Source organism: Camelus ferus, chromosome 9 (genome assembly GCF_009834535.1).
Source record: "Camelus ferus isolate YT-003-E chromosome 9, BCGSAC_Cfer_1.0, whole genome shotgun sequence".
NCBI lineage: Eukaryota > Metazoa > Chordata > Mammalia > Artiodactyla > Camelidae > Camelus > Camelus ferus.
The window spans coordinates 56,239,544-56,266,709 of record NC_045704.1 but is presented as its reverse complement, the minus strand read 5'-3'; the positions used below and the strand labels follow the sequence as shown (position 1 = coordinate 56,266,709).

The following is a 27,166-nucleotide window of genomic DNA, read 5'->3' as shown; positions in this document are numbered from 1 at the left end:
TTTTTTCTGTCTTTGAGCAAATACTGCACTGTTTGAATTATTATAATTTTCTAATAGGCCTGGATATATGGTAATGTCAGTCCTCTAACTTATTCTTCAAGATTTCCTTGGTTATTTTTAGCCCCTTGTATTTCCATATGAATTTCATAATCTGTTTCTTTCCCTTCCACTCACAACCAAAATCTGGGGTTTTGCTTTGTATTGCATTGAATCCTTTCGGTCAGTTTAGAGAGAACTGACATTTCAATAGCATTGAGTCTCTGAACATGGTATAGTTCTCTATTTACACAGGATTAGAAACTTCTCTTGGTTGTGATTCATAGTTTCCAGTGTAGTCTTTTCACTGTGTCCTTACGTGGTGAGAGGGGTGAAGGAACTCTCTGGGGTCTCTTCTATAAGGACATTAATCCCGTTTAAGAAGGTTTCCATCCTCATGGACCTCCCAGAGTCCCTACCTCCAAATACCAGCACACTGGGGATTAAGTTTCAACATGTGAATTTTTCAGGGGACACAGACATTCAGTCTGTAGCATTCACCATCCCATCCTCCAACCCCTTACATCATCAACATCTGGCAAATGTCTTAAAGAGAGAATGGCTGTATGTTTAAGGTGAGTTTGCTTGCTTAGGTAGGTTTTTGTTTCCCATGAGACCCCAGGAGATTTCACCCTGCCCTTTAAAAGACACTTGTCCACATGGGAAAAGCAACCATGGGTTTAAGGGCCCTCAAGTTTTCACTTTGTCATACCAGATCCATATGACTGTTACAAGGGGTTCTTATTTATTTCTCTCCATCGTGAGCCCTCTGCCTGGCTCAAGCCTGATCCTCACCCAGAATCGAAAGTGTCTGAAGGGAGAAAAAAATGGCTGGCTGCCTTACTCTCTTTGTAGAATGGGTCTTTCCTCTTTGATATTTTGGTTTTTAATTGATTTAGGCTTCACTGCTTCTGTAGCTCTCTGATGTCTTAACAATAAAGGCTTTTGTAATCTATCCCGGTTTTTCTAGTTTTTGCAATGGGGACATTGGTTTATTTATCCTCCCTGGAAGTTCCCAAAGCCATATATTTTACTGACATGTTTTGGTATAAATTCCTGAGCGGCTCCTTGTTTGGAGAAAAATCAATTTGTTTTGCTTTAGCTTCCCGTGTGCTATATGGCAAAAAAATTCTGATTCTTGTATTCCATCAAATACACCCAATTTCTATAAAATTAATAAAATCTTACTTACTTGTATAATATTGAGACATCAGTTAGTACTATTAACTTGGATCTAATAGGTAAGTGTTGGTTTTTTCTGGTTAAACATAATGCATAGAGATAAGTTTTCAGTGAGTGACAAAAAGGAACCTTTAAACAAAAGTTACTTTGATTTATAAGTTCTTTTAAAATGTGTGTTCTTTTTGCTCTAAGTCTTTTGGGCCTTGTTCAAGATTATTACCTCTAATGATGGTTCTATACACTATTATCAACCTGTTTTTTATTTACCACTCCATCTTCAGGGACATTTCTATCCTTTGGAAACATCTGTGACACCAGATTTTGCATTTCCTTGTCTGATATTAGTATTAACAGAATTAGACCAGAAGTAGAATTCAAACTGTTTATTTCTTGAGGACCATTCTTGGTTCTTTTCTTTCTGTAACCCCCCCCTGGGGTGGGATTGACATTTATTGAACACTTACTATGGCTTTAGATGGAGAGTGTAGAGGGCACAGCACCTCATTTCCTCATTTTGCAGAAGTAGAAACTGAGGTTCGGAGTCTATAAGCAGCTTGCCCAGTTACACCCGGAGAGAAGACTCTTATTTCTGGCATAAGTTAAAAGTGTTCTTCAGTTCTAGTTTTTTCTTGATGAAAAATTGCATGAACTATTTCATAAGGGAGTGATAACTGTACTATTTGCTACATTGCCATCACTCGGTTCAGAGAGCCCCTCAACCAAGAAGCGTCCTGGGACCACCCCTGAGGCTGGACGAGGGGGTCCTCTGGGGGCTTAGTTCCATTAGAACAGTTGTGACATTCTACGGCCATCTTCTGTTTACTAGCCTAACTTGCCAGGTAACTCATGAGCTCCCTGAGCACAAGAACAATGTATCATTCATCTCTGAGTCTCCAGGACCAAGCCCAGTGTCTGGTCCAGCTCTTTGTTGATGAATGTCCATGTGCTATTTCATCACATCTATTTCCTCCTCTAGAACTTAGGGAATCCTTTAGGTGCCCACTCCATCAGATGCCCTGTCTGCATTTTGAGATGTTTCAAAGGTATGACTTTTCTGTATACATCCAAATACATTTGAACATATTTACTCACAGTAGATGCAAACTTTCTTTGTCCTTTTCTTACTTCCCGTGCCACACTCCCTTTTGGATTTGATTCCTCTGCTCTTCGCTCTCAGGCACCTTGACCTGCGGACCCTGCCACTCATCCAAATCCTCCCAGTCTTTCAAGGCCAAAATCCAAGGCTGACTTCATTGCGACGCCCACTCTGCCTGAGGTATGCCACACTGATCACTCATTTCTTAGAGATGTGCCCTCCTCCTTGGTTTATATGTAAGTACCCAGCCTCCGAGAATTCTTAGTTCACCTGCTATTGAGTAATGAAGGCACATATAAAGAACCTATAAATATTCATTTTGATATACATATAGGATTCAAAACTGAATCTTCAGCTATGAACAGCTGGATTTTAGGAATTACAGGGAGAGCAAAACTCCTCATGTAATTGACACAACAGACATCTCAGCTTAACATACACGAAAACCAACTCTGAGCCTCCTGTCTCAGCTGATGGCAAATCCTGTTAGCTTTGTGTCTGAAATATACAGACTGTCTCCAGAATCTGATCCCTTCTTATCCCCTCCCTTACCATTACTGGTCCAAGCTGCCATCTTTCCTAGATCATCATCAGTCTCCTAAGAGGTCTCCCTACCTCTGCCCTTGTCCTCTATGTCTGCTCTCAAGAGAGCAGCAGAATGATCATGGCACTTTGAACTCCACTCAGAACTTGGCAACAGTGTCCCATTTTATACAAAGTAGAAGCCAACAGTCTCATGCGGTGCACATGACCCTACACCATCCACATCCCCACTCCCTTCACATACCACCACTCTCTGTTCCAGCCCCTCAGCCACCTGGCTCTCCCCAGACAGCTTCAGGAACCCCATCCCCACCCTCTTCACATTTACTCAGATGTGACTTCTTCAGTGAGGCTTTCCAGGGCTATCTGGTTAAACCTGCAGCATCCTTTCATTTGCTGTCTTTTTCTCTTGTTTCATATATAAATAGTATGTCTTCTCTTTTTTCCAAAAAGCATATCATGTATCGTACTCAGTGTCCTTTCTTATCTCCACGTGTGTTTCAGCTGCATGAGGACACTCATTTTTGTTTGTTCACTTATGTATCCCCAGGGTCTGGAACAGAGTCTGGCTTGAGGATGTTGCATTATTAGCTTTTGAATGAACAACAATTGTTTTGTGTATGAAGCTACTGGCTGAGGGGACCTGACATCTCTCTGTGGTATAGATCATAAGAGGGAAAAAGCTGTGGGAACAATTCAATTGTCAGGATGGGTGATGTCCTCTGGGACTTTCTTTCAACTTGCGTCAGGTGAAAGAACCCTCCCTGTAGGTGACAACATGCTATCAAGATGAGTGACATCAGTGTGGCTTCCCAGCCTTGGCATCTGCCTGAGATGGAGCACAGTGAGCTCACTGCTCTGACCTCTTAACTAGACAACAGCCGAGAATCCAGGACTTGGGGATTTTACTGACTCACTGTGTGTTTACGGCCCTCACACATTTGTATTCTTCCCAAGAACACCTCTAGGTATGTCAGAAGAAATGCAAAAATGTAAAAATATATTTATAACTTGATGACATTTAAAAAATTACTCACCACTGTCGATTGCCAGGAAGAGGGCAGTGTACACACTGTCGTGGACAAATGGCGACTCACGGTCCAGCACAGCTGTGGTGTCAACAGTCCCATTGATGGGGTTGATATTCAGCCAGCCTGCTGGGTCCTTGTAAACAGAATATCTGAAAAAAAAATCCCCAAATAACGTCAGGTTACATTCAAAATAGATTCAAGAAGTGTTCACTGGTACAAGCTGGTACAAGCTCCCATGCTAGCTGCCAGATAATTTTTAACACAAATCCCAAAACATAATTACAATACAGTTGTTCATTCAGCAAGTAATGAATGACCATCAACTCTGGGCCTTCTCTGTGTTAAATATTTTAGACATGCTCCCCCTTTATTTCTCATAACAAGCCTGGGAGGAAGGAGCTGTTATCTGCCCAGCTCTCATAGAGATAGAGTTCACAGCCTGTCTCCTAAGTCCAAGTCCATTTCTGTTTCTTTTATACCTTGGATGCATCTTGTATGCAGACCAGGTAGGAGAAGCACTGTCAGGAAGGTACAGGCAGGGCACACGGATGCCTGGAGGAAGAAGTAATTACCCCTGATGGAGGGCAACCCTGGGGTCCTCACGGAGGATGCAGTATCTGAACTAAGACAGAAGGGATGGGGGGGATGTTGTCAGAGAATAAGAGGACAGACATATCGGGAAGAGAGAACAATAGAAATTAACATATGGAACTGAGATATTCACTAGAATGTAAGTTCCATGAGAGCAGGGATATCTGCACGTTCACTGTCATGACCTCAGTTCCTAGAATATTGCTTAGCACATACACAACATTCAATAGATAGTTGCTGAATGAATGAATATTTAGAGAGGTAGATGGTTGTGGTTGGAACACAGCTTCTCTAGGGGAAACTGAAAGTAAATGAGTTTGGACAAAGAACCTGAACCGCTGTCATAAGGGGTTTGGATTCTGAATAGCGGGAGACCATCAAAGACTTTTTAAATGTTAGAATTATTATTTTTGAGGTTGTTGTAAAAGTAATACATGCTTATCATAAAAAGTTCAAACAATATAAAGGTGCATAAAGTAAGAAGTGAAAGTCTTAGCTATCAAGGAGACTCTAACAGACCATGACTCAGATTTCTTTCTACTGGGTGGCTTGAGAAGTGTGGGACTGTCCCAGTGACACATCACTGGTGCTCCAGCCACTTTCATACTTGAACTAGAAAGATGCTTATTGGTGTTTTTCTGCCACTCCCCACCAATGTTTGGATACATGCCCGTGAGGAAACATGGGAACTCTTAGCTTATCAGTCTGGTAGAGATGGCCTGAAGTTGACCATCTCTGCCTCATACTGCCAGCTTGGGTCTAAGAATGTTTAAAACCAGATTTAAGAGCATATATTCAGAGGGAACTCTAATTCAAAAAGAAACATGCACCCCAATGTTCACAGTAACACTATGCACCATTGCCAAAACATGGAAACAACCTAAATGTCCATCCATGGATGACTGGATAAAGAAGTTATGATATATTTATACAATGGAATACTACTCAGCCATAAAAAAGAATAAAATAATGCCATTGCAGCTACACGGATGGACATGGAGATTGTCATTCTAAGTGAAGTAAGCCAGAAAGAGAAAGAAAAATACCATATATCACTCATATGTGAAATCTTAAAAAAAAAAAGAAAAGAAAAAAGAGGACACTGATGAACTCATCTACAAAACAGAAACAGACTCGCAGACATAGTTAACAATCTATGGTTACCAGGGGGAAGGGGGTGGGAAGGGATAAATTTGGGTATTCAAGATTTGCAAATGTTAACCACTATATAGAAAAATAGATTAAAAGACCAAATTTCTCCTTTATACCATAGGGAACTATATTCAATATCTTATAATAACTTTTAATGAAAAAGAATATGAAACTGAATATATGTATGTATATATGCATGACTGGGATATTGTGCTGTACGCCAGAGATTAACACATTGTAACTGACTGTACTTCAGTTAAAAAAAAAAAACAGATTTAACCCAGAAGACTGCAAATTTCCAAATGAAGATTTGGGTCAGATTACCATCCTAGTCTCACAGTGGAAGAGGTGTACACGTCTTAATCCTGGGAACCTGTGAGTATTAAATGGCTAAAAACTTTGCAGGTCAACTTAAGTTAAGGATCTTGAGATGAGGAGAATATTTTGGATGACTGGGAGAGGAAGGGGCTAAATACAATCACAAATGTCCTTGTAAGAGGGAAGCAGAGATTTGAGAGGAGAAGGCCATACGACCACAGAGGCAGAGAAGGGAGTGACACAGCCACCAGAAACTGCAAGAGACCAAGGAAGATCCTCCCCTAGAGCCTTCAGAGGGAGCACCACCCTGCTGACACCTTGATTTTAGCCCAGTGAGAGTTCTTTTGGACATTTGGCCTCAGGACATGGGCCCAGGTGTTGTGACTCCAGACCCTGAGTTCTGAACGCCCACCCTAAGCCACTTTCCAGCTAATTTATTAGTGGGTTATCAGAAGGTACATCCTGAATTTTGAGACAAGGTGAGCTCCAAGAATAGAATTAGGGTTCCTCTATGTATAAGGAGTCAGATCACTCATGTGTAGCTGAGACCAAGGGACTGTCCACAAACGTGTGGCCAGGGAGACCGGGAGCCGTCAGGGTTCCTCGTCCCTTCCTGTCTTGGAGGTAATCTTGGGTAGTTGCGTGATTGTCACCTGAGGGAGGCTGCGGTCACTGAAAGAAGGGTGGTCAGCTGGGTCCTGGAAGGGGAGCTGAGGAGTAAGAAGCATGGGCTATCAAAGGGAATGAACATCTGAGCAGCCTCCAGGAGACTTCTGGTAGCAGCCTGGCTGCCCACCACAGGCAGCATTGCATCCACGGTCTTAACCTGACCATCAGCGAGGGTGACCCTCCACTGGCCCCTGCGCTCTGCTGCGGCCTCAGCACCGACCCCTGGATGTCTTTGGGCTTCTGAGAGGCACCAAAAGACCCTCCACCAGAGTACTCTCATTTTAACTCATAGAGAGTCACGCTGGTTTATATCAGTCCCTGGTTTATATCAGTCCCACGTGAACAGACCCAAGCACCTCTGTGTGCACCAGTCAGATTCAGGGTTTATCCTGCATGCCGATGAGCAGACCTGGGGCTGCAGAAGGACACCAGGGAGAGGGCGCTGTAAATGTTTCCTGGAAGCGTCGGGTCTGGTCTTTCCCGGCACAACACCCATTTAATAGTCATCGGATCAACACAGCAGCATCCAACGTCCAACTGAGTGTTTACTTCGTGCTGGGCGCTGTTCTAAGAGCTTCCCAATCTGCTCCTTCAAGCACTTGCCTCAGCCCCATGGGGTCAATAATATTATTACTCCCACTTTACGGAGGAGAAAACTGGAAGGATGCTGGATGCTATAAATCTTTTCATTGTCTTCATTTTTTCCTATGATTAAATTACAGGCTGTAGATTTCTTAGTTTTCACAGAACTTTCGTCATTTTGAACAGACTTACATATTTAAAAAAAGATCTTAAGTAGGATATTCTGTTTTTAAAAATGTAGCACTTATATACATATATAGTTGTTTAGAAATTGACACATTGTAACCGACTATACTTCAATTAAAAAAATGTAGCACTTGGCTTTCTGCCAAGGAAAAAGATAAATATTATTCTAGTGCAAAAACAAAACAACAATAAAGCCCCGGAGAGATAAGTGCCTTTGCCAAGGTCAACAGTGAGTGTGTAGCAATGTTAAGACTTGAGCTTGCCTGGGGGCCAGGGTCCTGTTCTTAACCACTCTAGCTCTGCCCAATCACACACATGGTCAGCATCACACGGGAGTTAAAAGCATAGATTTCGGAGTGAAAGAGACCTGGATTCTGACTGTGTGATCTGGGCAGGTGAGTCTCTGTGCCTCCGTTTCCTCCTCTGTGGGGTGGCACAATCCCAGGGACCTCGAGGGTGGCGGTGAGAGCAAAGGGAGGCCAGATTCTATGTGTGTGCTCCGTGCAGAGCACGGAGAGTGCGTGCGGCTGTCAGTGTCAGGTCGCTGATGTGTGTGCTGGTGGTCCCCTGGGTCAGGCCCAAGGTGCCCTCTTTGGATGTGATCTGCACCGTCTCCCCAGAATGTTTTGGGAACATCTGACTCATTGAGCCCTGGGGAAAGAAGCTTTTGAAGCTGAAACAGATGGAGAGAAAACAAGGCTAACATAGGTTTTCCCACACTCCCTTGACACTTCAACGAACATTTCCATATTTCTTAAAAACAGGAGAAACGTATTACTCATGAGAATGAACTGCTTCAAAAACACCAGTCATTCACTTGATAGTCATTTCCACCTGGCAAAATGCTATCTTCTGAGACCCAGCTGCAATGTCTCCCCACGATCACACTGTAAGAGTTTCCCAGTTAGAAGAATTAGTCACTCCCTTCTCTAGGTCCTTGCTGGGCACAAGCATAGATTAAAATTCCTTTGAGAGCGTCATATGAACCCTTAGAGGTTGGCTGCCTTCACCAAGCTTCTCAATGTCAGGATGAGGTTAAAGTTGGCTCTACTACCGCATGCTTACCTGCCAGGCTCTATGCTAACCATTCATCGGCAGCACCATGTTTATTTTTATGGTTCACAACAACCTGATGAAGTTGGTATCATCTCTGTTTTAAAGATGAGATAACCAAGACTCAGAGAGGCTTAGCAACTTGCCCAAAGCAGCACAGCTCAGGAGGGGCAGAGCGGGAATTCAATACAGGTGTGTTGGATTCCAGGCACCAGACCTGAATCAGGATACAGTGTGTTTATGCCCAGGAGCGGGTGCTGGCCATCTAGGATCCCCGGGGTGGGCGGGATGCTGGGCACACAGTGGCCGCCCAGCAGGTGGTACTGCATCCTTTCTTTTTCAGTTGGAACCATTATGGAAATGGAAAATGCAAAGAATGGTGATACTTGTTTCCCCTCTTATTAGGTAACAAATTCACAGTTGGTCCTGGAGTGATTTGTAGAGTTCAACATATCTGAAATAATGAAAAATTTCAATGGACTGTGTTTTATTCCCTGATTACTCAGAGTTTAGATTATAAATAAAAATGGAATTAAGTAATCTAGCTTTTCAAATGCTCTTTGGTTCTCCTATCATTTTTTTGGTCTTACAATGCTACGGTTTTGCAGTACAATGAACATGGTTGCTTCTTCTATAAGGAATATTCAGTAAAAAGCTTACAGATGTTAACTTAGAAGCTGTCTTCTAAGATCTATGTCAGATAATGTTTTGCCTATGTTTTCTTCTAAGAGGTTTATAGTGTCTTGTCTTATGTTTAAGTCTTCAAGCCATTTTGAGTTTATTTTTGTGTATGGTGTGAGAGAGTATTCTAATTTCATTGATTTACATGCAGCTGAATATAATCTTGGCAATGTTCTCCTATGGCAGTCTACCCAGGCAATAGAAATAAAAGCAAAAATAAACAAATGGGATCTAATTAAACTAATAAGCTTTTGCAAAGCAAAGGAAACCATAAGCAAAACAAAAAGACAAACTATGGAATAGGAAAAAATATTTGCAAAAGATGAGAGTGACAAGGGCTTAATTTCCAGAATATATAAATGGCTTATACAACTTAGTAATAAAAAAAACCCAACCCAATCCAAAAATGGACAGAAGATCTAAACAAGCAATTCTCCAATGAAGACACACAAATGGCCAATAGGCACATGAAAAAATGCTCAATATTGCTAATTATCAGAGAAATGCAAATCAAAACTACAGTGAGGTATTACCTCATACCAGTCAGAATGGCCATCACCAGAAAGTCCACGAACAATAAATGCTGGAGAGGCTGTGGAGGAAAGGGAGCCCTCCTACACTGCTGGTGGGACTGTAGTTTGGTGCAGCTGTTATGGAAAACAGTATAGAGATTCCTCAAAAAACTAAAAATAGACTGACCATATGATCTAGCAATCCCACTTCGGGGCATATATCCGGAGGGAAGTCTAATTCAAAAAGATACGTACATCACAATGTTCAAAGCAGCACTATTTACAATAGCCAATACATAGAAGCAACCTAAATGTCCATTGATAGATGACTGGATAAAGAGGCTGTGGTATATTTCTACAACGGAATACTACTCAGCCATAAAAAAGAATAAAATCATGCCATTTATAGCAACATGGATGAACCTGGAGACCGTTATTCTAAGTGAAGTAAGCCAGAAAGAGAAAGAATACCATATGATATATCACTTACATGTGGAATCTGAAAAAAAGGACAAATGAACTTATTTACAAAACAGAAATCAACTCACAGACATAGAAAACAAACTTATGGTTACCAGGGCAGGGGAAGGGGGTGGGAAGGGATAAATTGGGAGTTAGAGATTTGCAGATACTAACTACTATATTTAAAATAGATAAATGACAAGTTACTACTGTATAGCACAGGGAACTATATTCAATATCTTGTAGTAACCTATAATGGAAAAGAACATGAAAATGAATATATGTACATATATGTATGACTGACCTACTATGCTGTACACCAGAAATTGACACAACACTTCAGTACTTCAATTAAAAAAAAAAAGCAGCTGTCTCCTAGAACAGTGCTGAAGGGGTTAGGCCTGTACCCATCACATTCCCAGTGAAAGCAAGAGCTTGTGTGGTTTTGCAAGATAACATCCCACTGCTTCTTTCTCCCCCCTGAAAAAAATAATCAGGTCTCCATAGCTGTTCTATTTAATTGCATTTCTGCTGGGCCCTCTGTTTCCCTCTATGAGTTGATATATTTTATTTAGCGCCTCTTCCATTGGAGACCATGAGGAGGTAGGTGCATGCCCCAGATCTCCTTAATGTCCATCTTGCTGCTTTGACTCAGAATCATGGAGAGAGGAGGACAAGGTCATTCCATTTACTGAGCATCCCCAAGTGCCCAGCACTGGGTTTCACTTCGCCCACACCCTCCAAACTAAGAACTGCATGGAATTCCCCGAATGTAGGTATGATCCTCCCCAACCCAGGAGATTTCCATCCCAAAGGGGAAACCGGCTCAACACCAGTCAACCAGCCTGCACTTCCACCTCCTGGCCAATGGGCCCTTTGGTCAAATCAGCCCTTTGCACCGATTGGCTGGGTACTCTATGTAAGTTTCTGAATTTTCAAAGCTGTCTTTTTAATAACCTTTCAGTGTAAAAAATACAGGCATGCAAGATGTTTTCTGTGCTTCTGGGCCTGAAAACTGCATATGCCTTATTAAATTGAAATTTCCAGGCAGTTTATCTGTAATGTGAACTTTACTGGTTATTGGGAAAGAAAAATCAAATTAAAACCTGGACTCATTTCAATCTGTAAGGAACTTCACAGGAGCTGCTTGTGTGTGCGCCAAGGATCAACCTCTTCCAGGTGTCAGTTCGGAGGACTCAGGGTCAGCTGATTAGCGGATCGGGGCGGTGAGGAGGTGGGGTGGGGGCATCTAACCAGGCTCACTGCCTGCATCTCTCCTGGGAAGCGGGCTTACTGCTGTGGGGCCTTGGCAGAGCAGGGAAGGGAGCTGCCAGTTCAGAAGCCCTGGGGCCTGGTGTCGACCTGGAAGGGGTGGGAAGGAGAGAGACTCAAGACTTTGACAAATGCCACCTGCAAGCTACTTGGGTTCACTTTCTGCCGCAAAGAGGATCCATGTTTGTTCAGCATAGACACCAAAACTCATGATGTAGCACAGCCTGGCTTTCATTTTAGACTTAACAATGTTACAATGTTACATTTTAGTCTCTAACACTGTGTTGTTAGAGCCGGCACAGCCAAGTGGATCACGGCCATACAAGGGAGCTCTAGAAATGGGCAAGTTATACATGATAGACAGATACAGAGGTAGGTAGAGATACCTAATGTAGTAAGTACCTAATACACACACATGTATGTGTCTATGCACCCATGTATTACCTAGAGATCGATGGATCTATATAGATAGATACTTTATGTATAATTATATACATACACATGTTTGGAAATTTACTTTTTTACTTTTTAAATAGAGGTACTAGGGATTGAACCCAGGATCTCGTACATGCTAAGCATGTGCTCTACCACTGAACTATTTCCCTCCCCCTCTGGAAATTTACTTTTTAATGTAGATGGCCTGTTGGATTGTTTGGAAAAGTTAAGCCACTTAATAAATTGTGTTGACTCATTATCCATTTGAATATCTTTCTGATGCCTTTTGGTCTTTGGACGTATTAGAATATATATAAATGCATAAAGAAAGGCCTGGGTATCTATTCACAAACTGGTAGCATGGATTCCCTTGGGGAAGGGATATGGGTTGGGGTTGGTGCCATAGAAGCCAGTCCAAGATCCTCAGGGCTTTGTAATTGCACAGCAGGAAGAGGAACTGCTGATCTCGAACAAAGTCTGATGGGGGAACCATCAGAAATACCCTGGGTGATACCACGTATTGTGGGGAGCGTGGGTTTTCTTAGACTGACATATGAGTCTAACTGCAGCTCACTCTCAAAGAGGAGTCAGGAAGGATAGGAAAGATTACGAAAACCTGGAAAATGAAATCCAGGAATGGGGAAGTACAGATTGGTTTTCTGTTCCCACTGAGGGAAGCAAACAACTGTGTAAAACCACAAGGCAGAAGGGAAACAGGCAGTGTGTGCTCAGTTCCTCACTTCATTCCAGCCCCTGTGTTAGATGGAATACCTGCTTGGGTGATTCACATCAACCATTTTATTAAAAAAAAAAAAGAATTAAAAGGCATTTGCAGCAGAAGGAAATACAGTGTTTTAAAATAGCTCATGGAGCTATGGCTCTGAGTACAAAGGAGAGGGGGTATCTCAAATCTTCTGACAAGACATACAGAGACTGAAGGACCAGTGGATTCCAGGATCCTGGTTCAGTGAGGCGGCACAGGCCATCACAGGGTTTGTGAAGAGCTGGCAGATAGCGTCCTTTCCCTCTCCTAGGGAACCAGAGCAGTCTTGGTAAGAGGAAGGACTTCCCCAGGCCGGAGAGATGCCACAACCAGCAGACGTGGACAGGAAGAGCTGGCCAACGAGTGGGTTGGGGAGATGTAGATAGAGCTTGCCCAGCTTAGCATGGGGTTGTCTCTGTGACCTTCCATGGGACGGGGATTGGGGGAGGCTCTTAACATCTGTAGGCCCTTCCCAGGCATCCCAGAGCTCCCGGTGGAATCCTGGGGTCATCCTGTGTGAGGTGCCCCCAGATTATAATTCTGACCATTACACTCTCTCAGCAGCTGCCATCTTCTGATGGCCAAGGCTTGATTGGTTCCTTACAGACATTCTGACCCCCATCATAACGACAAACCATGCACAGCCTGACCTAAGGGGGGCACTTCCCCCGCTTCAGTGGACCAAGGTAGGTTTGGTATAATCCATCATCCCTGGTCTGTCATAGGAAGTAGGAGGTGAGACACCTGAGGATTATCTTTGGCTTGGCCCACTTCAATGACCCTGATTCTTTGCTTCTATTCTACTTGCTTTAGTCAATTCTTCAAAAAGCAGCTAATTGAAAATTGACTGTTTTCAATTTATATTTCCTGTCCTCTGAGTCCCTGCTTAGAATCCTCCAATGACTTCCCAGTGGGCACAGAATAAAATCCAAACTCCTGACTGCATCTCCAAGGCTCTGCCTAAGCGTGGTGCTGGGTGTGCAGCCGTGGAGTCTCTGGTTTGTTGGAACTTACACTCCAGCAGGGAGAGAGGATGTTAATTAGCAATTGCACGATTGGCTGTTTAATTACACTGGTGATGAGGGACAGCAAAGGCAGATTCTCTTGCATAATACATCATGTGCAGGGAAAGTTTTTCTGTTTTTCAGCATTTGCTTTCTGTTGTATCTAGAACTGGAAGCACACATTCACTGATCACCGTGGAGGAGCCATAAGATGTGTGTACATTACTGCGTGCCATCACCCAATGAGCCTGGGAGGTAGATATTATCATCCCATTTTACAGATGAGGAAACAAAGGCTCAGAGTAGGCTAGTAGCTATCAAGCAGCAGAACTGTGGTTCCAGTGCAGATCTCTCTGTCTCCTGAATGTAGTCTGTATTTTGGTTTGTCTTGAGTGTAGCCCATGAGGGTTGGTAATTTTTCTATGCCATTGGCTCTCTGGTTTTGGTGTATCAGGGTTACTGGGTTGCTCAGTATGACAGAGACTTTTCATGTTTACCAAGTTCTCCAGGGGATTCTGGTTCACCAAAGCTTGAGATCCACTAATCTACCCACAACGATTAAACTTGGAGTGGAAACCCTGGGGCTATGTCCTGTTGGTGGCTTTAGAGGATTAACTCAGGAACATGGGGCTGGAACCTACAAAACATTTCCTAAAAAAAAATCCCCAAACTATTAAATTGATATAACACTCTTTTAAAACCCTACTTCTGTTTATAAAAATTCATACACATTTGAGAAAGGTTTAATAAAATACAGCATGTGTGCATGAATTTAATATTTTTATCACTAGAAATTCTCAAATAATATTGGCTTAAACTGTTCTTTTATTGGAAGGCTCATATTGCCACTTCTAGGTCAAACTTAGAGACTGACCACTGGGATAAACTACTCCATTGTGATGGAGAGATCCATGGTAACTGAGGTCTGAGGATGACTTACTCTAGAAAATAGTCACTCTTAGTCACTGCTTGCTCTCACTAGTGGGACAGAAAGGGGTGGGGCCCCAGCGATCGTGCTACTGACCTTGATGAGATTATCATGAGTCAGAGATGTGCCTGCAGAAAACCCCTTTCCTGTCGACTCCTGACTGGTCCTCAGTGTTAGCCCTGCGTGCACGAAGCCTTCCTGCCATACAGAGGGAAAGCAACATTTCCCGGCACCAGCTACTTTCTGGGGTCACACTCATCACCTCCAAACACCAGTTCCCTACCTGTTCCAGGCAAGGCAAGTCTGCTCCTCGCTTCCTCCAGCAAAGGTCACTCCTGCTCTCTTGTTTGAGGGCATTAATCCTGCGTTGTAATTTGCTGCGGGTGTTCTTACAAAGGCTGCGATAGGACCTTTTGTGCCTGTGACATGACTTTGGGATCAGGCTCTTCCCAGTCAGAGTCCCATCCCCACTTTGCACTACTTATTTCTGAAGATGATTGATGAGGCCTCACACCTGCCTTTGAAACTGACATGAACGCAGCTGTTTTTGAAAAAAAAAAAAAAAAAAAAAAAGGAAGCAAAGTCCCCTCAGCCCCGCTTATAGATGTCTTTACAGGTCCACTCATTATTGCCTCAGGCCAAAATGACCTCAAAGAAATACAGGAAAATCTAGCAAAACAGATTCCATGTGAAAAGCCATGAATTTAACAGGGTCAGAGAAGTCAGGGAACTGAGATCCCGAGATAGTAACTACATATGTGGCTCTTTTCAGTAACAGGCTGAGCCCTGAGAAACATATCGGATTTCTGAAATCCAAGAACACACCTGTCAACTCCAGGTGAGAACATGAGTTAACATCCTCAGTGTTGGTGAAAGTCGTGAACCACTGCTTTAAAAATGCAATCACAAGACGGCTTGCATTATTAATGATCATCATTATTTTTAGTTTCATTATTAATGATGAAGACTGGCTCCTTGGCTCCTCCTAGGTGTCAGCATCAGGGTTAAATTTCCCACGTGTGTGTGTCCATGTCGGGTGACTTTCCCATGTACTAGAAACTTCACGCGGAAGTGAACAGGATGATGTGGCATTTGGTACAAGTTGGTAGAACGTATGCTTTCCTCCATGTGATGATATTCACCCACTTGTTCACTGATTTGCTCATTCCAGGAAGAGTCATCTTGCTTTCACTGTGTTCCTGGGTCCAAGAATGCAATCGTGAACAAGACTGGCAGGGATGGTTCATCCAAATATTGTACTGGCCACATCGTGAATGAACCTCCGGCCACGTCTATAATTGTCTCTAACATCCCTCCCTGCTTAACCCTGGTCAACAGGCTTAGTGAGTTGGCCTCTCAGAAGCTAGAACCATCCAAATACACAGCAATCCAGCACAGAGTACCACGTTAACCTCATAGAAGATGCAGGGTTCCAGGAGGAGGCTCAACTTGATATTGGATTAAGCAGACCTAGGACAAATGAGGAAGCAGCAGAGAGAAGTCAGTCACCGATGGAAGAAGAGAGAGGAGATGGGGTCTGTCAGGGCCTCTAAAAAGAGAGCTAACACATGGAAGCAACCTAAATGTCCAACGACAAAGGACTGGATAAAGAAGCCGTGGTATATTTATACAATGGAATACTACTCAGCCATAAAAAGAATAAAATCATGCCATTTGCAGCAACATGGATGGACCTGGAGATCATCATTCTAAGTGAAGTAAGCCAGAAAGAGAAAGAAAAAGATCATGTGATATCACTCATGCGTGGAATCTTAAAAAAAAGACACTAATGAATTTATCTACAAAACAGACTCACAGACACAGTAAACAAACTTAATGTTTACCGGGGGGAAAGAGGATGGGAAGGGATAAATTGGGAGTTTGAGATTTGCAAATACTAACTACTATATATAAAACAGATAAAAAACAAATTTCTTCTGTATAGCACAGGGAACTATATTCAATATCTTGTAATAACCTTTAATGAAAAAGAATATGAAAGCAAATATGTGTGTGTATATGTATGACTGAAACATTATGCTGTACACCAGGAATTGACACATTGTAACTGACTATACTTCAATTTAAAAGAAAGGTGATTTGAGCAGCGGACTAGGAGAGGCCCTCTGCAAAGTCAACGAAGCCCTGGGGTGGCTTGGGAACCAGGCAGGTTGCATGTGAAGTGTAGTGTGTGCTGTCATGGGATGTTGGAAAAGTTATGTCAAAAGCAAAACACTCCTTGGTTCATCTGTGTTCACTCTGAGAATAGCTTATGGCTGGGATTAAAACAAACTTAGAAAAACATTTCTTTTCATCCCCATTTTAAATCAATTCATTGTCAGTAGCCCTTTTCTGCTCCCTTACTTCTCGAGATAAAGGCTGTTGGAGGTACCTGCTCCTGAAGGAGTCGTGAGTTGGAGAACATGAGCTGGACAAAGGCCGTGGAGGCAGGACTCTGGGGTTCTGAGCCCCACGCTCAGACGTGCCCTAAGAAATCACTCCAGGCTCCCACGTATCCACCTAGGGCCGTTGAGACCTCTGCTCCCCACATGCCAAAAAATATTCCCAGGAGGGAAACAATACCTGCTAAGTCCAGCTCTAGAGAACCTGCCACTTCTTCCTGGAAAACCTCAGAGTTTGTAAATAGTGAAAAGTAAAGGCACCACTCTTGACATCAGTCTCCCCTTTGCCCTCGAACAAGCCCTTCCTATTTTTGTGCATTTCTGATCTGATGACAGGATTCTCTTATCAGGCTTACTAGATGGAGATTTTTTTCACTCTAACATCCACCAGCTGACGTTTAGGCTGTGTGATGGGTACCGTTCTCAGTGGCTGCTCATGGGCCTGTCTTTCACATTCCCCATGCCCAGGGAAGGTCCACATTCCCCAGGTCTAATTATTTAAGAGTTTCAGTTAAGCTTTGCCCAGGGTCCAGCCCCCATGCCTGCCCAGGGCTCTGCAGCCTGGTCCCCAGGGATCACCCTTACGCCCTCACAGAGCCTTTATCCTTGAGCCCACCTGCTGGGCAAGGGCCATGCCAGGTGGAAGATGGGCCTGGGCTGAGGATATCAGCTGTTTCCACGTTCTGGCCTCCCCACCATCCATGCATCCTGCTCCCGAGACTTGAAGCCCTCCATCCTCCTAGCCTTTGTTTTAGCTGCCAGTTTTTGCCAGGAGTTCTGTCCCCAACTCTCTGCCTGGCTGGCTCATTATCACCCTTCAGATTTCAGTTCAAATGTCACCTCCCTCCTCACCAGCTCAGCTAAGGAGCCTCTCCCAATGACTCCCTGTATCATCATGCTGTTCGCTTTCCTACTGGCATGTGCTGTACCCTGCGGTCAGCCTGGCCACATGGCTCTGTATTGATCTCCCTGTTCATTGCCCATCTCTCCACTGGAATGGAAGTTCCACAAGAAGACGGGGTCTTGTTCACTGATGTCCTCAGGGACTAGTTAGGGCCCAGCTCGTAGTGCAAGTTTAGCAAGTGTTTATGAATACATAAACAAGCTGGTATGGCTGCATTGAATACAAGAATATATAAGGGCAGCCGGCCCGTCCAAAACATTTACTTTGAGCCTTGTTTTATATCAAAAGTAGTATTTACAATGGACATTTCTCAAGGGTCTCCTGCACATCATGCAGCATTTAAATCTCCCATGACCCTCTGAGATAGTCCATAAGAGGGATGTTTTACTCATTTTACGTATTTTCCTGTCTGAGTTCTAGAAAAGGAAAACTTAAGCTTTCTGGATAAATCAGCTTCTTCTAAACTAACTTCCCAGAAGACTCAGAAAGAACCCAGGCAATTCTTTGCACTAGCCTTGATTGTTCGAATGTTTAGAAAGAATATCACATATGCTTTCAGTGTCGTGAACTTTTCATTTGTGATTAAAAGTAAGACTTAATTTAGCCCAGAAGGAGGAGTTGTGTCCAATTTCATCAGTTCCTGAAATAACATGCTAGAAGAAAAGAAATGAAAATCCCTAAAAACTGTACATATTCTTTGTTCTAGAAATTCCTTTTCTAATAAGTTAGCCTAAAGAAATAAAGGGAGCAATTTCCAAAATTTGGGAAGGCTGGGCTAATAAAATCAAAGCTTCCCCTTTTTTGCAGGACTTCTCAGAGCCTTGGAGATGCAGATTCACACTCTGAATATCCAAGAAAGCGCCTCAGGATAAAGCATTCCTCAAACTTCCTTGGGAGAGTTATCTAGCTACAAGACTGTTTCTTCTTTCACTGTTTATTTCAGAAAAAATTTACAAAGTACCAGGTAATTGTCTACCATAAGTGTCTACCAGATAATGAAACTCTACTGCAGATGTTCAAAGTCACGACAGGCACAGCATGGCGAGATGACCACGTACCCGAAATGAAGGTGACAGATCAAAACCTTCCCTATTACTATATACAACAGAGAAGGCCCACAGGCAATCACGTGGTGTGCTCACTGCCTCCTTCTCACCAACATCAGTAACTGATGAAGGCATCTTTCCTTGTGAGTCCAAGGTCAGCTTCAAAATCCCTCCCCACATTGTACCCTGTATGCCCAGTCCCTCTTATCACTCGTCTAGGCACGTAATCCCAAACCCATCTGCCAACCTGGCTGAGAAAATATCTCAGTAGGGAATGCTGGTGGTGACCACATTAAGAATCATGACAATGATGAAGACAGTGATAATAAAATAGAAGATAATATTTATTGAGCACTTGCTTTGTGCCAGAAACTTCCTAAGTGTTTTACGTGTGTCAACTCATTTAATTCTCACAACCAACATGCTCATGGTGTTGGGATTATTGCCGTATTGTACAGATGAGGGCACTGAGGCACAGAGAGGCTCAGTCCTTGGCTCCAGGTCACACAGCTGGTAGGTCATGGAGCCATCCAGCTCCAGTGCCCACACTCTGAGCTATGATGCCTCACTGACTGACCTTGGCTTTAGAGTAGTTGTGCCTGTGTCTGGCTAGTGGGAGCTACCCCTTTTTTTATTTTTGCTTATCAGATTTGTTAAAATTTCTACCATGAGCCTCTGGTCCTTTTGCAATAAGTTTTGTTTTTTTTAGTAAAAAACTAGTAAGATAAAGACGTCTTCTTTTGCATCCCTACACCTCCATTTCCCTCTTGACAAAGTCACTGTTTCTCTTCTCTGTGCAATCTTACTGCCATAGATGGTATATTATGCAAATGGTGTCTACAAAAATATGCCTGTATTATATTATATATGATATTTAACACTCTATATGGTGTACATACACATATATAATATATTCATTACATACTTGTTATGGGTTGAATGTTTGTGCCCTCACCGCCCCCATAACTCATATGTTGAAGCCCTAACTTGTAGTGTGGCTGAATTTGGAGATGGAACCTTTAGGAAAGTAATAAAGGCTAACTGAGGTCACAAGGGTGGGGCCCTGATTTGACAGAGTTAGTGTCCTTATAAGAAGAAGGAGACATCTGAGATCGATCCCCACTCACACTCCCCCAACCATGTACGCAGGGAGGAAAGGCCACAGGGGAACACAGGTGGCCATCTTCAAATCACGAAAAAGGCTCTCACTAGAAACTGAATTGTCCAGAACCTTGCTCATGGACTTCAGCTTCCAAAACTGTGACAAGTAAGTGTGTCTTGTTAAAGGCCCCCAGTCTGTGGTATTTGGTTGTGGCAGCCCTAGCAAGCTAATGCAATACTATATAAATATTAGGTTGAATCATGACATTGCCATTTTTACTGGTCAAAACCCATCACATCAGCAGTTTCATACAGCCCAATCTAATCATAAGTGTACATACAATAAAAATGACATGTCATAATTGTGCATTTTCTCCATTTTGGACAGTGTTCTTTGAGGTCCAGGAGACACATCTTATTTAATCTTTGCTTTCTCTTCTCCCCAGGCTTCTGCTGGTATTTGGTAGACACTGGTGACTGATGAGTAAATTACCAAGATGAACATTTTGAATTCCTGTTCCAATAGAAGCCTTAACATGGTTTATATCAAGGCTAGTTCTCTCATTAAAAAGAATTACCTTGCACTTATTGGCAGGAACTATTGAACTGTTTGCCAAGACTTTTTCTTCTCACTTCATAGCAACACAAATTAAATGCGTCTTCACAAAACACACACACACACACAGCCCAGTGTCAGCCAACCTTTCTTGAGTCACACTACTCACACACAGGCACCTTCTCCCCAGGCTCACAGGTGGCACAAAGGATGTTCACCCCGAGGTCAAGGGTGGGTTGGGAGGCAGAGAGTGAGTGGTGTGTGGTCCCAGAGCCTGCCCGGTGTCCTGACCCCTCCTCAAACACCATGCCCACTCTGAGCACGTGATGCCAGGCTCCTACTCCTGGGAGGAGCTGGGGCTCTGGGTACAGTCATGTTTCTAAAAAGCTTCTGATACGCAAGAGAAAAAGAAAAGCACCTTCCCTTCAAATGCATGAGTCAAAATTGACACTTAGCGCTGGAATCACAAAAAATCACAGACACAGGAAAAGGCTGTCATCTCCTAAAACCATGTGGTTCACTGGTTCTCCCAGTGTGGACTGCTGAGCCAGGCTGCCAGCTGGTCCTTTCAAGAGATATGTCATTTCCAAATTGGGTCAATCCTTGGGCCTCACGCCCTGAATGCATGCTTTCTTGGAAAGTTATTCCAAATCTTCTTTATCCTTTGAACATAATTTTGACTGTCAGAGCCTCTAACGTCAATTTGCTAACATTCTTGGCTTTTAAAATCTCCTACATTGACATTTTATTTTGCAAAGCTGGGTATTTTTCCTTCTCGATGTGGGAAGGTTGGAAGTTGCTTCCTTGAGCACCCACCACTAAGGTGGTGGCCCATGGGGTAGGTGGGTAGGTTTGTGATTCAGCAAGTGGAATGAAATGGGAGAATCTAGGTGATGGGTGAATGGGTGCTTGCTGTAACAGTCCTTCAATATTTCTGTGCACTTGAAACTTTCATAAAGTTGAGGAAAAAAATTGATGGATGTGTCTTTTCTTGAGACAGTAAGCAGCATATGTTCCCACATTCATGTCTTTCTACCAAGGGACCAAGAACCTTAAGAAAGTCACATATTGTATGACTCCATTCATATAAAATACCCAGGTGAGGCAAATCCATAGAAGCAGAAAGTAGATTAATAGTAGATTAGTAGAAAGATGAGTGGTTGCCACAGCAGAGGGAAGGCAGAATGGAGGTGATGGATAAGGACAGTAGATTGCTTTCTGGGGCAATGAGAATGCTCTAAAATTGAACCTGGTGATGGTTGCACAGCTTTATGAATATACTAAGAGCCACTGAATTGTCTATTTTAAATGGGTGGGTTGTGTGGTATGTGAATTATGTCTCAATAAAGCTGTTAGATGTAAGAAAAATACCTTCAAGGAAGTGAGTTTGCTAAGGTTATTAAAGCACAGCAGAACAGGACAAAACAGGACAAAACCCAGACACCTACCCATGAAGCTGTTCAGAATATTCTACTAATGAATTGCAGACGGCCAAAAAATGACAGGCATGTTTTGATTTTCTTTCATTTTTGCTCTCTTGACAAATGTGGAGTCAAACGAAGAACTCTCTGAGACTCATCTACAGGATCTTCATTCCTAGTTGTAATGACTGCAGTAGAATGGGCCCCAGGCACTAGTTGCCTGGTGAATGAGTGAATGCGTGAGTGAGTGAGTGAATGAGTGAGTGAGTGAATGCGTGAGTGAGTGAATGAGTGAGTGAATGAGTGAGTGAATGAGTGAGTGAGTGAGTGAATGAATGATTGAGTGAGTGAGTGAATGAATGAGTGAATGAGTGAGTGAGTGAATGAATGAGTGAATGAATGAGCAAACACCTTGCCCTCAACTTGGCCTTTCCTATTACTTCCCCCTCGCTGTCTTGGAATGAATGTTTCACTTTTTCTTAACCATGAGGGTTACAGCTGTTTCTTCATGCTATCAAAGATCCTTGTTTCCTCCAAGTCCAAACAGGAGCCCTGGTCTTGTGACACATTTGACCTGGTGACATCACTGCCACTCTCGGGCTTTGGTTTCCCATCTATAAAATGAAGGGCAGGTTAAACGATGGTCTCTAAGGTTCCTTCCAACCCTGGTAAATTATGACAGTCTTTACCCAAGTGATAGTTATTCATGGATGAGCAGAAAGTTATAAAATTATTCCTGGTGGGCAGATTCAAACTGAAGTCCTCGTGGTTTTTCCTACATGACATGTAACATTTTACAATAGAGTATAAGTGCAGAAAGTGAAAAGGCAGCCATTAAAGGTGAGAAAAATTAACATCCAGGAAAGAATGCCTGTATAAATTGCTCACTCTGACTTCAGGGGATAATTTTTTTAAAGTAAGATCACGAGAAGTAGATTTATGTTCCCAGATCCAATGCAAATGCAGGATTTGTACAATAACCATTTATCAGCTCCCAAAGAGCTGATTTATGGCCCAACCACCCTACTTGGTATTCTGACGGGCTCAGAAAGTTAACATGACAACACAGAAAGAAATATCCTCGGACTCGTTGCAGATGACGGCTTATAAATGAGCACAACTTGATTTTCTGCTCTGGAAAATTAGTGTTTTGAAACTCTCATTAGAAATCAGTCGTTAAAGCTGTTCCCAAACTTGACTGTTTGGCCCCTTGCTTTATTGCTGTTTTAGTCATTTAATTTCCTGACAGCGTTGGGCAGGAAAAGGACTGCCTTTGCTTTAGAACATTCTAGGTCAACTTCTTTGTCTAGATTTAACTCCCAATCCCCAGCCAGACTGTGCCCAGGACACATCTCACTACTGGCCCCCCTGCAGAGATTGTGCACCCATGTATGAAAAGGTAGGTGATGGGGAATCAGTGTCCAGCAGGTGACAAGTGGGATGAGGAGAACTCTGTCCAGGATGGTGCCCTGAGCTCCCACCTGGTCTGTGGGAGGCACTGTGCTGGCCTCAAGCAAGTGGAGACAGAGGGGCTCCTGACCTTCCTCCTTTAATATTAGTGGAAAGACTGAAGCAGTGTTTCCCAGGCTGGGTACCCTATGGTCCTGGCCCCAGAATCACCTGTGGAATTAAAGATACAGATTCCCAGGCCCTGACACTGGAGTTCTTGATTTGGTAGGGGCTAAGCCTCTGTGATTTTAATACCTCCCATGGGTTTTTGATGCAGCTGGTCCAGGGATGGGCACTGGGGATTCACTGGAGCCCAGGGTCTGCCATTACTGCAAGCAGTTGTAAGACTGAGGCACTCAAATAAAGCATTGAGTCCAGGGGATTTGATCTAAGGGAGGTCAGCAAACAGATCAGGAATCGTCTCTCTGAGGAGGGGTTGGCCATGAAGCCTCCTTTTCATTCCTCATGTCCAGTGAATCGTCAGATCACCGATTGCTGCTTCCTTCATGTTTCTCAGCTCTGTTGCACATCTTTGAATTCTCTTTCTTGCTGCTCTAGTCCTGATGGCTATCATTTCTTAAGTGGCCTCCCAGCCTCTTCTCTCTTCCCCTAATGTCTGTCTTGTGCCTGAGTGAGCTTTTTCTAAAAAGCAGATCTGGTCACAGCATCCCTCTGAGCTCAGTCCTTCAGGTGTCCCAAGGTCTACACATTGAGGCTTGAGTCCCAGAGCGGACCACACGAGACCCTGCACAGTTGTGCCCCCTTGTTGAGGGTGCAGATCTAGCCTCTGTGCCTCTGCCTATGCTGTTTCCTGGGCCTGTGCATCCTTTCCCTGGTCTGCCTTTAAGTCTCAGCCTGGCTGTCTCTTCCTTCCCTGACTCTCATAGCAGACTTGCTGCCCTTGTCAGATGGTCCTGTTTTGCATTTTCATCACAGCTTTTGTATTTATGATTATAAAGTGTTTGTTTATACAGCTACCTCTTCCTCTAGACTAGATAGTAGGGGCCATTTATGTTTTGATGTCTGTATATTCCCAGTCTCTGTGAATTAGGGGTTAATTCACATTTGCTCAGTGAATGAAGGTGCCCAGAGGGAATTCTGGGGTAGGATAATCCTGGAAATGGTAGGAAGGCTGGGAAGATACACAGGAGCTCACCCAAAGGCCGAACGAAGGGAGCTGCTCTTAGCCAGGTCTCCTCTTGGAATTGCCCTGGTTCCAACACAGCCTTTGTTCAACCAGCAGCCTGTGTCCCTGCTGATCTCTCTCCATCAATGACACTGTTCCTGTGGGGAGCCTGGCACTGCTCAGGTAGGTAGGGAAGGATGAGGTAAGGATACAGATCTCTAGGAGAGCTCCCCAGGACCCCTTCAGGAGGACTGTAGGAGATGGGCTTCAACATAGTTACAGGAGGTCTGAACTAGGAAGGACTCTCCCATGGCCAGTTTGAGCTTGTTCAACTTCATCCACCCTTGTGTCCATATATCTACCCATGTGTCCATCCATATATACATTCACATATCCATCCATGCATGCATCCATCCAAGCATCTATCCATCCATCCATATATCCATTTGTATATTCACCCATTCATTCATGCATCCATTCATTTATCTATCCATGCATCCATCCATCCATGTATCCATCATATACTCATTCATATATCCATCTATGCATCCATGCATCCAAGCATCCATCCATGTATCCATAAATCATTTCAATATTCATCATATGGCTATTATGTGATAGCAACTCTTATGTCTATTGCACATATGACAGAGATTTTATGCTCTAGAAGAGAAAGCAAGATCACAAACCACATGTAAACAGACTATACGGTAACTTTAGAGAGTGACACATGCTCTGAAAGCCATTGCACTGGGCAATGGTACAGGGAGTAACTAGGAACAGGTGGGCAGAGCTGGGCAGGGCTTCTTTAGTGAGAAATGACCAAGGAAAGCCTCTCAGAGGAGATGACAGATGAGACCCAAGTGAAAAGGAGATAGTCAGGTGGAGACATGGTGGGGAGAACACTCCAGGCAGAGGAAACCACAGTGAGCTGGTGCGTCAGGGAGGATCCTCCAACTGGGAAGCAGTTTGGGGAGAGTGGCTAGAGCAGATGCCAGCAGGTGGACCCAAGTTCAAATCCTCGCTCAGTCATTAACACCTGTGCGTCACTGGGAGCGGTACTAACCTGTTGGAGCATTTACTTCCCCATATCTAAAAGAGAGAGACTCAAACCTGACTCATCAGGTGGCTGTGGAGATGACATTATAGGTAGAGCAAGGTCCTTGGCTGGGTGCGGGGCGGGTAGCTGCTCAAACCCAGATATTTCCGAATCCTTTTGCCAAGTGAAAGTTGCCGTACTTTTGGCATCAGCATCCTCAGACAGGTGAAAAGATTGATCACCTCGGTTCTGGTAACCAGTTTCAGACCGACACCTCTATTGGATTTCGGTTTTGTTCCATATTTTAAAGTTGCTTGGTGTACTCCCTTTATTATGCATGTCAGCCGGCTCTAGTCACCGTGAAACTAGAAGGTCACAGCTTGGCTCTGGGTTCAGAAATACTGGCACCTGTCAGGCACATGATTTAGGGACTTGGCCTTCCTCGGTGGAACCACAGAGTAGTAAAATCAAGTCAATGGTTCAATCCGTTGCTGCTGAATAAAAGCTGGGAGAAATCTTAAGCTGCTATATGAACACTGAACTTTTTATTAGTCAGTGTTTTTAGTAAGATGACATTGAACCTGCGTTTTCCTCCTGCAGTCTCCAAACAGCTCAGCTTTAGAAGGAAGAGCCAGAGACTTTGAATAGGCAGCTACGACCCTGATGGATAAAATCTCCCCCAAACCCCAAAACCAAACCAAGAGGAAAACCACGCACCTTCCAAGGGTGTGGGACAATAGGACACACAAGCTCAGGCTTGCTACTTTATATTTTCATATTTTAGGCTTCTCTCTTTTGATGACATTCACATCTGGCTCTTACTTTCCTTTCCTATCGCCAGAGGTACACTGGTCTAGCTTCAACATCTGGTTTTCTAGAGTGAAAAAAAGGCCCTGACGAGCAGCCTGTGCCTGTTTCCACGGTGTAAATATGTCCGTTGCACCGGTTTCAAGTCACTCCTGAGGCTGCTGAGTGCGGAATGAGGAAGAGACCTAACAACTGGCTCTCATGAGCTGGTCTGAATCAGCTCGGGGACCCCATGGCCGCACCATCACCCTAAAATCATGACCACCTACTCCGGTTGGGCGCGGTGTCAGGACGGCACACGTAGCTCACAGCACAGGAACCACCACGGTTGGAGGCAGGGACTGTTACTACCAGTTCAGGGGGGAGGGCGCTGGGCTCAGAGGGACTGTGGGGCTGGCACCGGCTCCCATCATGAGAAAGTGGCAGAGCTGGGATGTGGGGCTACTGGCACATCTCACAGTGGCACCCTCCCCCTTGCCCCCATTCCAAGTCCTATTGTTTCTTCCCAGGATGAGTGCCTTGCTTCCCAACAGGCTCCATGACGGCAGCGTCCCTGGGGTCCTCCCACCATGCTCTTCAGCTTACATACCCGTCTGCCCAGCTCAGAGCTAAGTCTGGTTTACTTGGCTTGGCCCCAGAGTACAGCCTGTACTTCCTCATGCAATCCCTTTACTCTAGTGAAACGGATTGGCCCACTGTCCCCGGATGTGCCTGAAATCATTGACCACCCTCTCCCCTCAGCTTCTCCTTACCCTGCTTATCCGTGATGGTCCCATTCAAGTCCTGGCCCCTCCTACCAGCCCTCCTGGGCCACTTTAG

At 43.9% G+C, this 27,166-nt stretch overlaps 1 protein-coding gene across 2 annotated transcripts in view; it reads right to left on the bottom strand.

Moving 5' to 3' along the window:
* The window catches only part of CDH13 (cadherin 13), a 932,038-nt gene that overhangs the window by 21,523 nt on the left and 883,349 nt on the right, over positions 1 to 27,166 (bottom strand). For both annotated transcript variants that reach the window (XM_006183956.3, XM_032486857.1), the window contains one exon: positions 3,895 to 4,037. In XM_006183956.3, the coding sequence (XP_006184018.1) occupies positions 3,895 to 4,037 (143 nt within the window). The remainder of the gene's footprint in view (positions 1 to 3,894; positions 4,038 to 27,166) is intronic.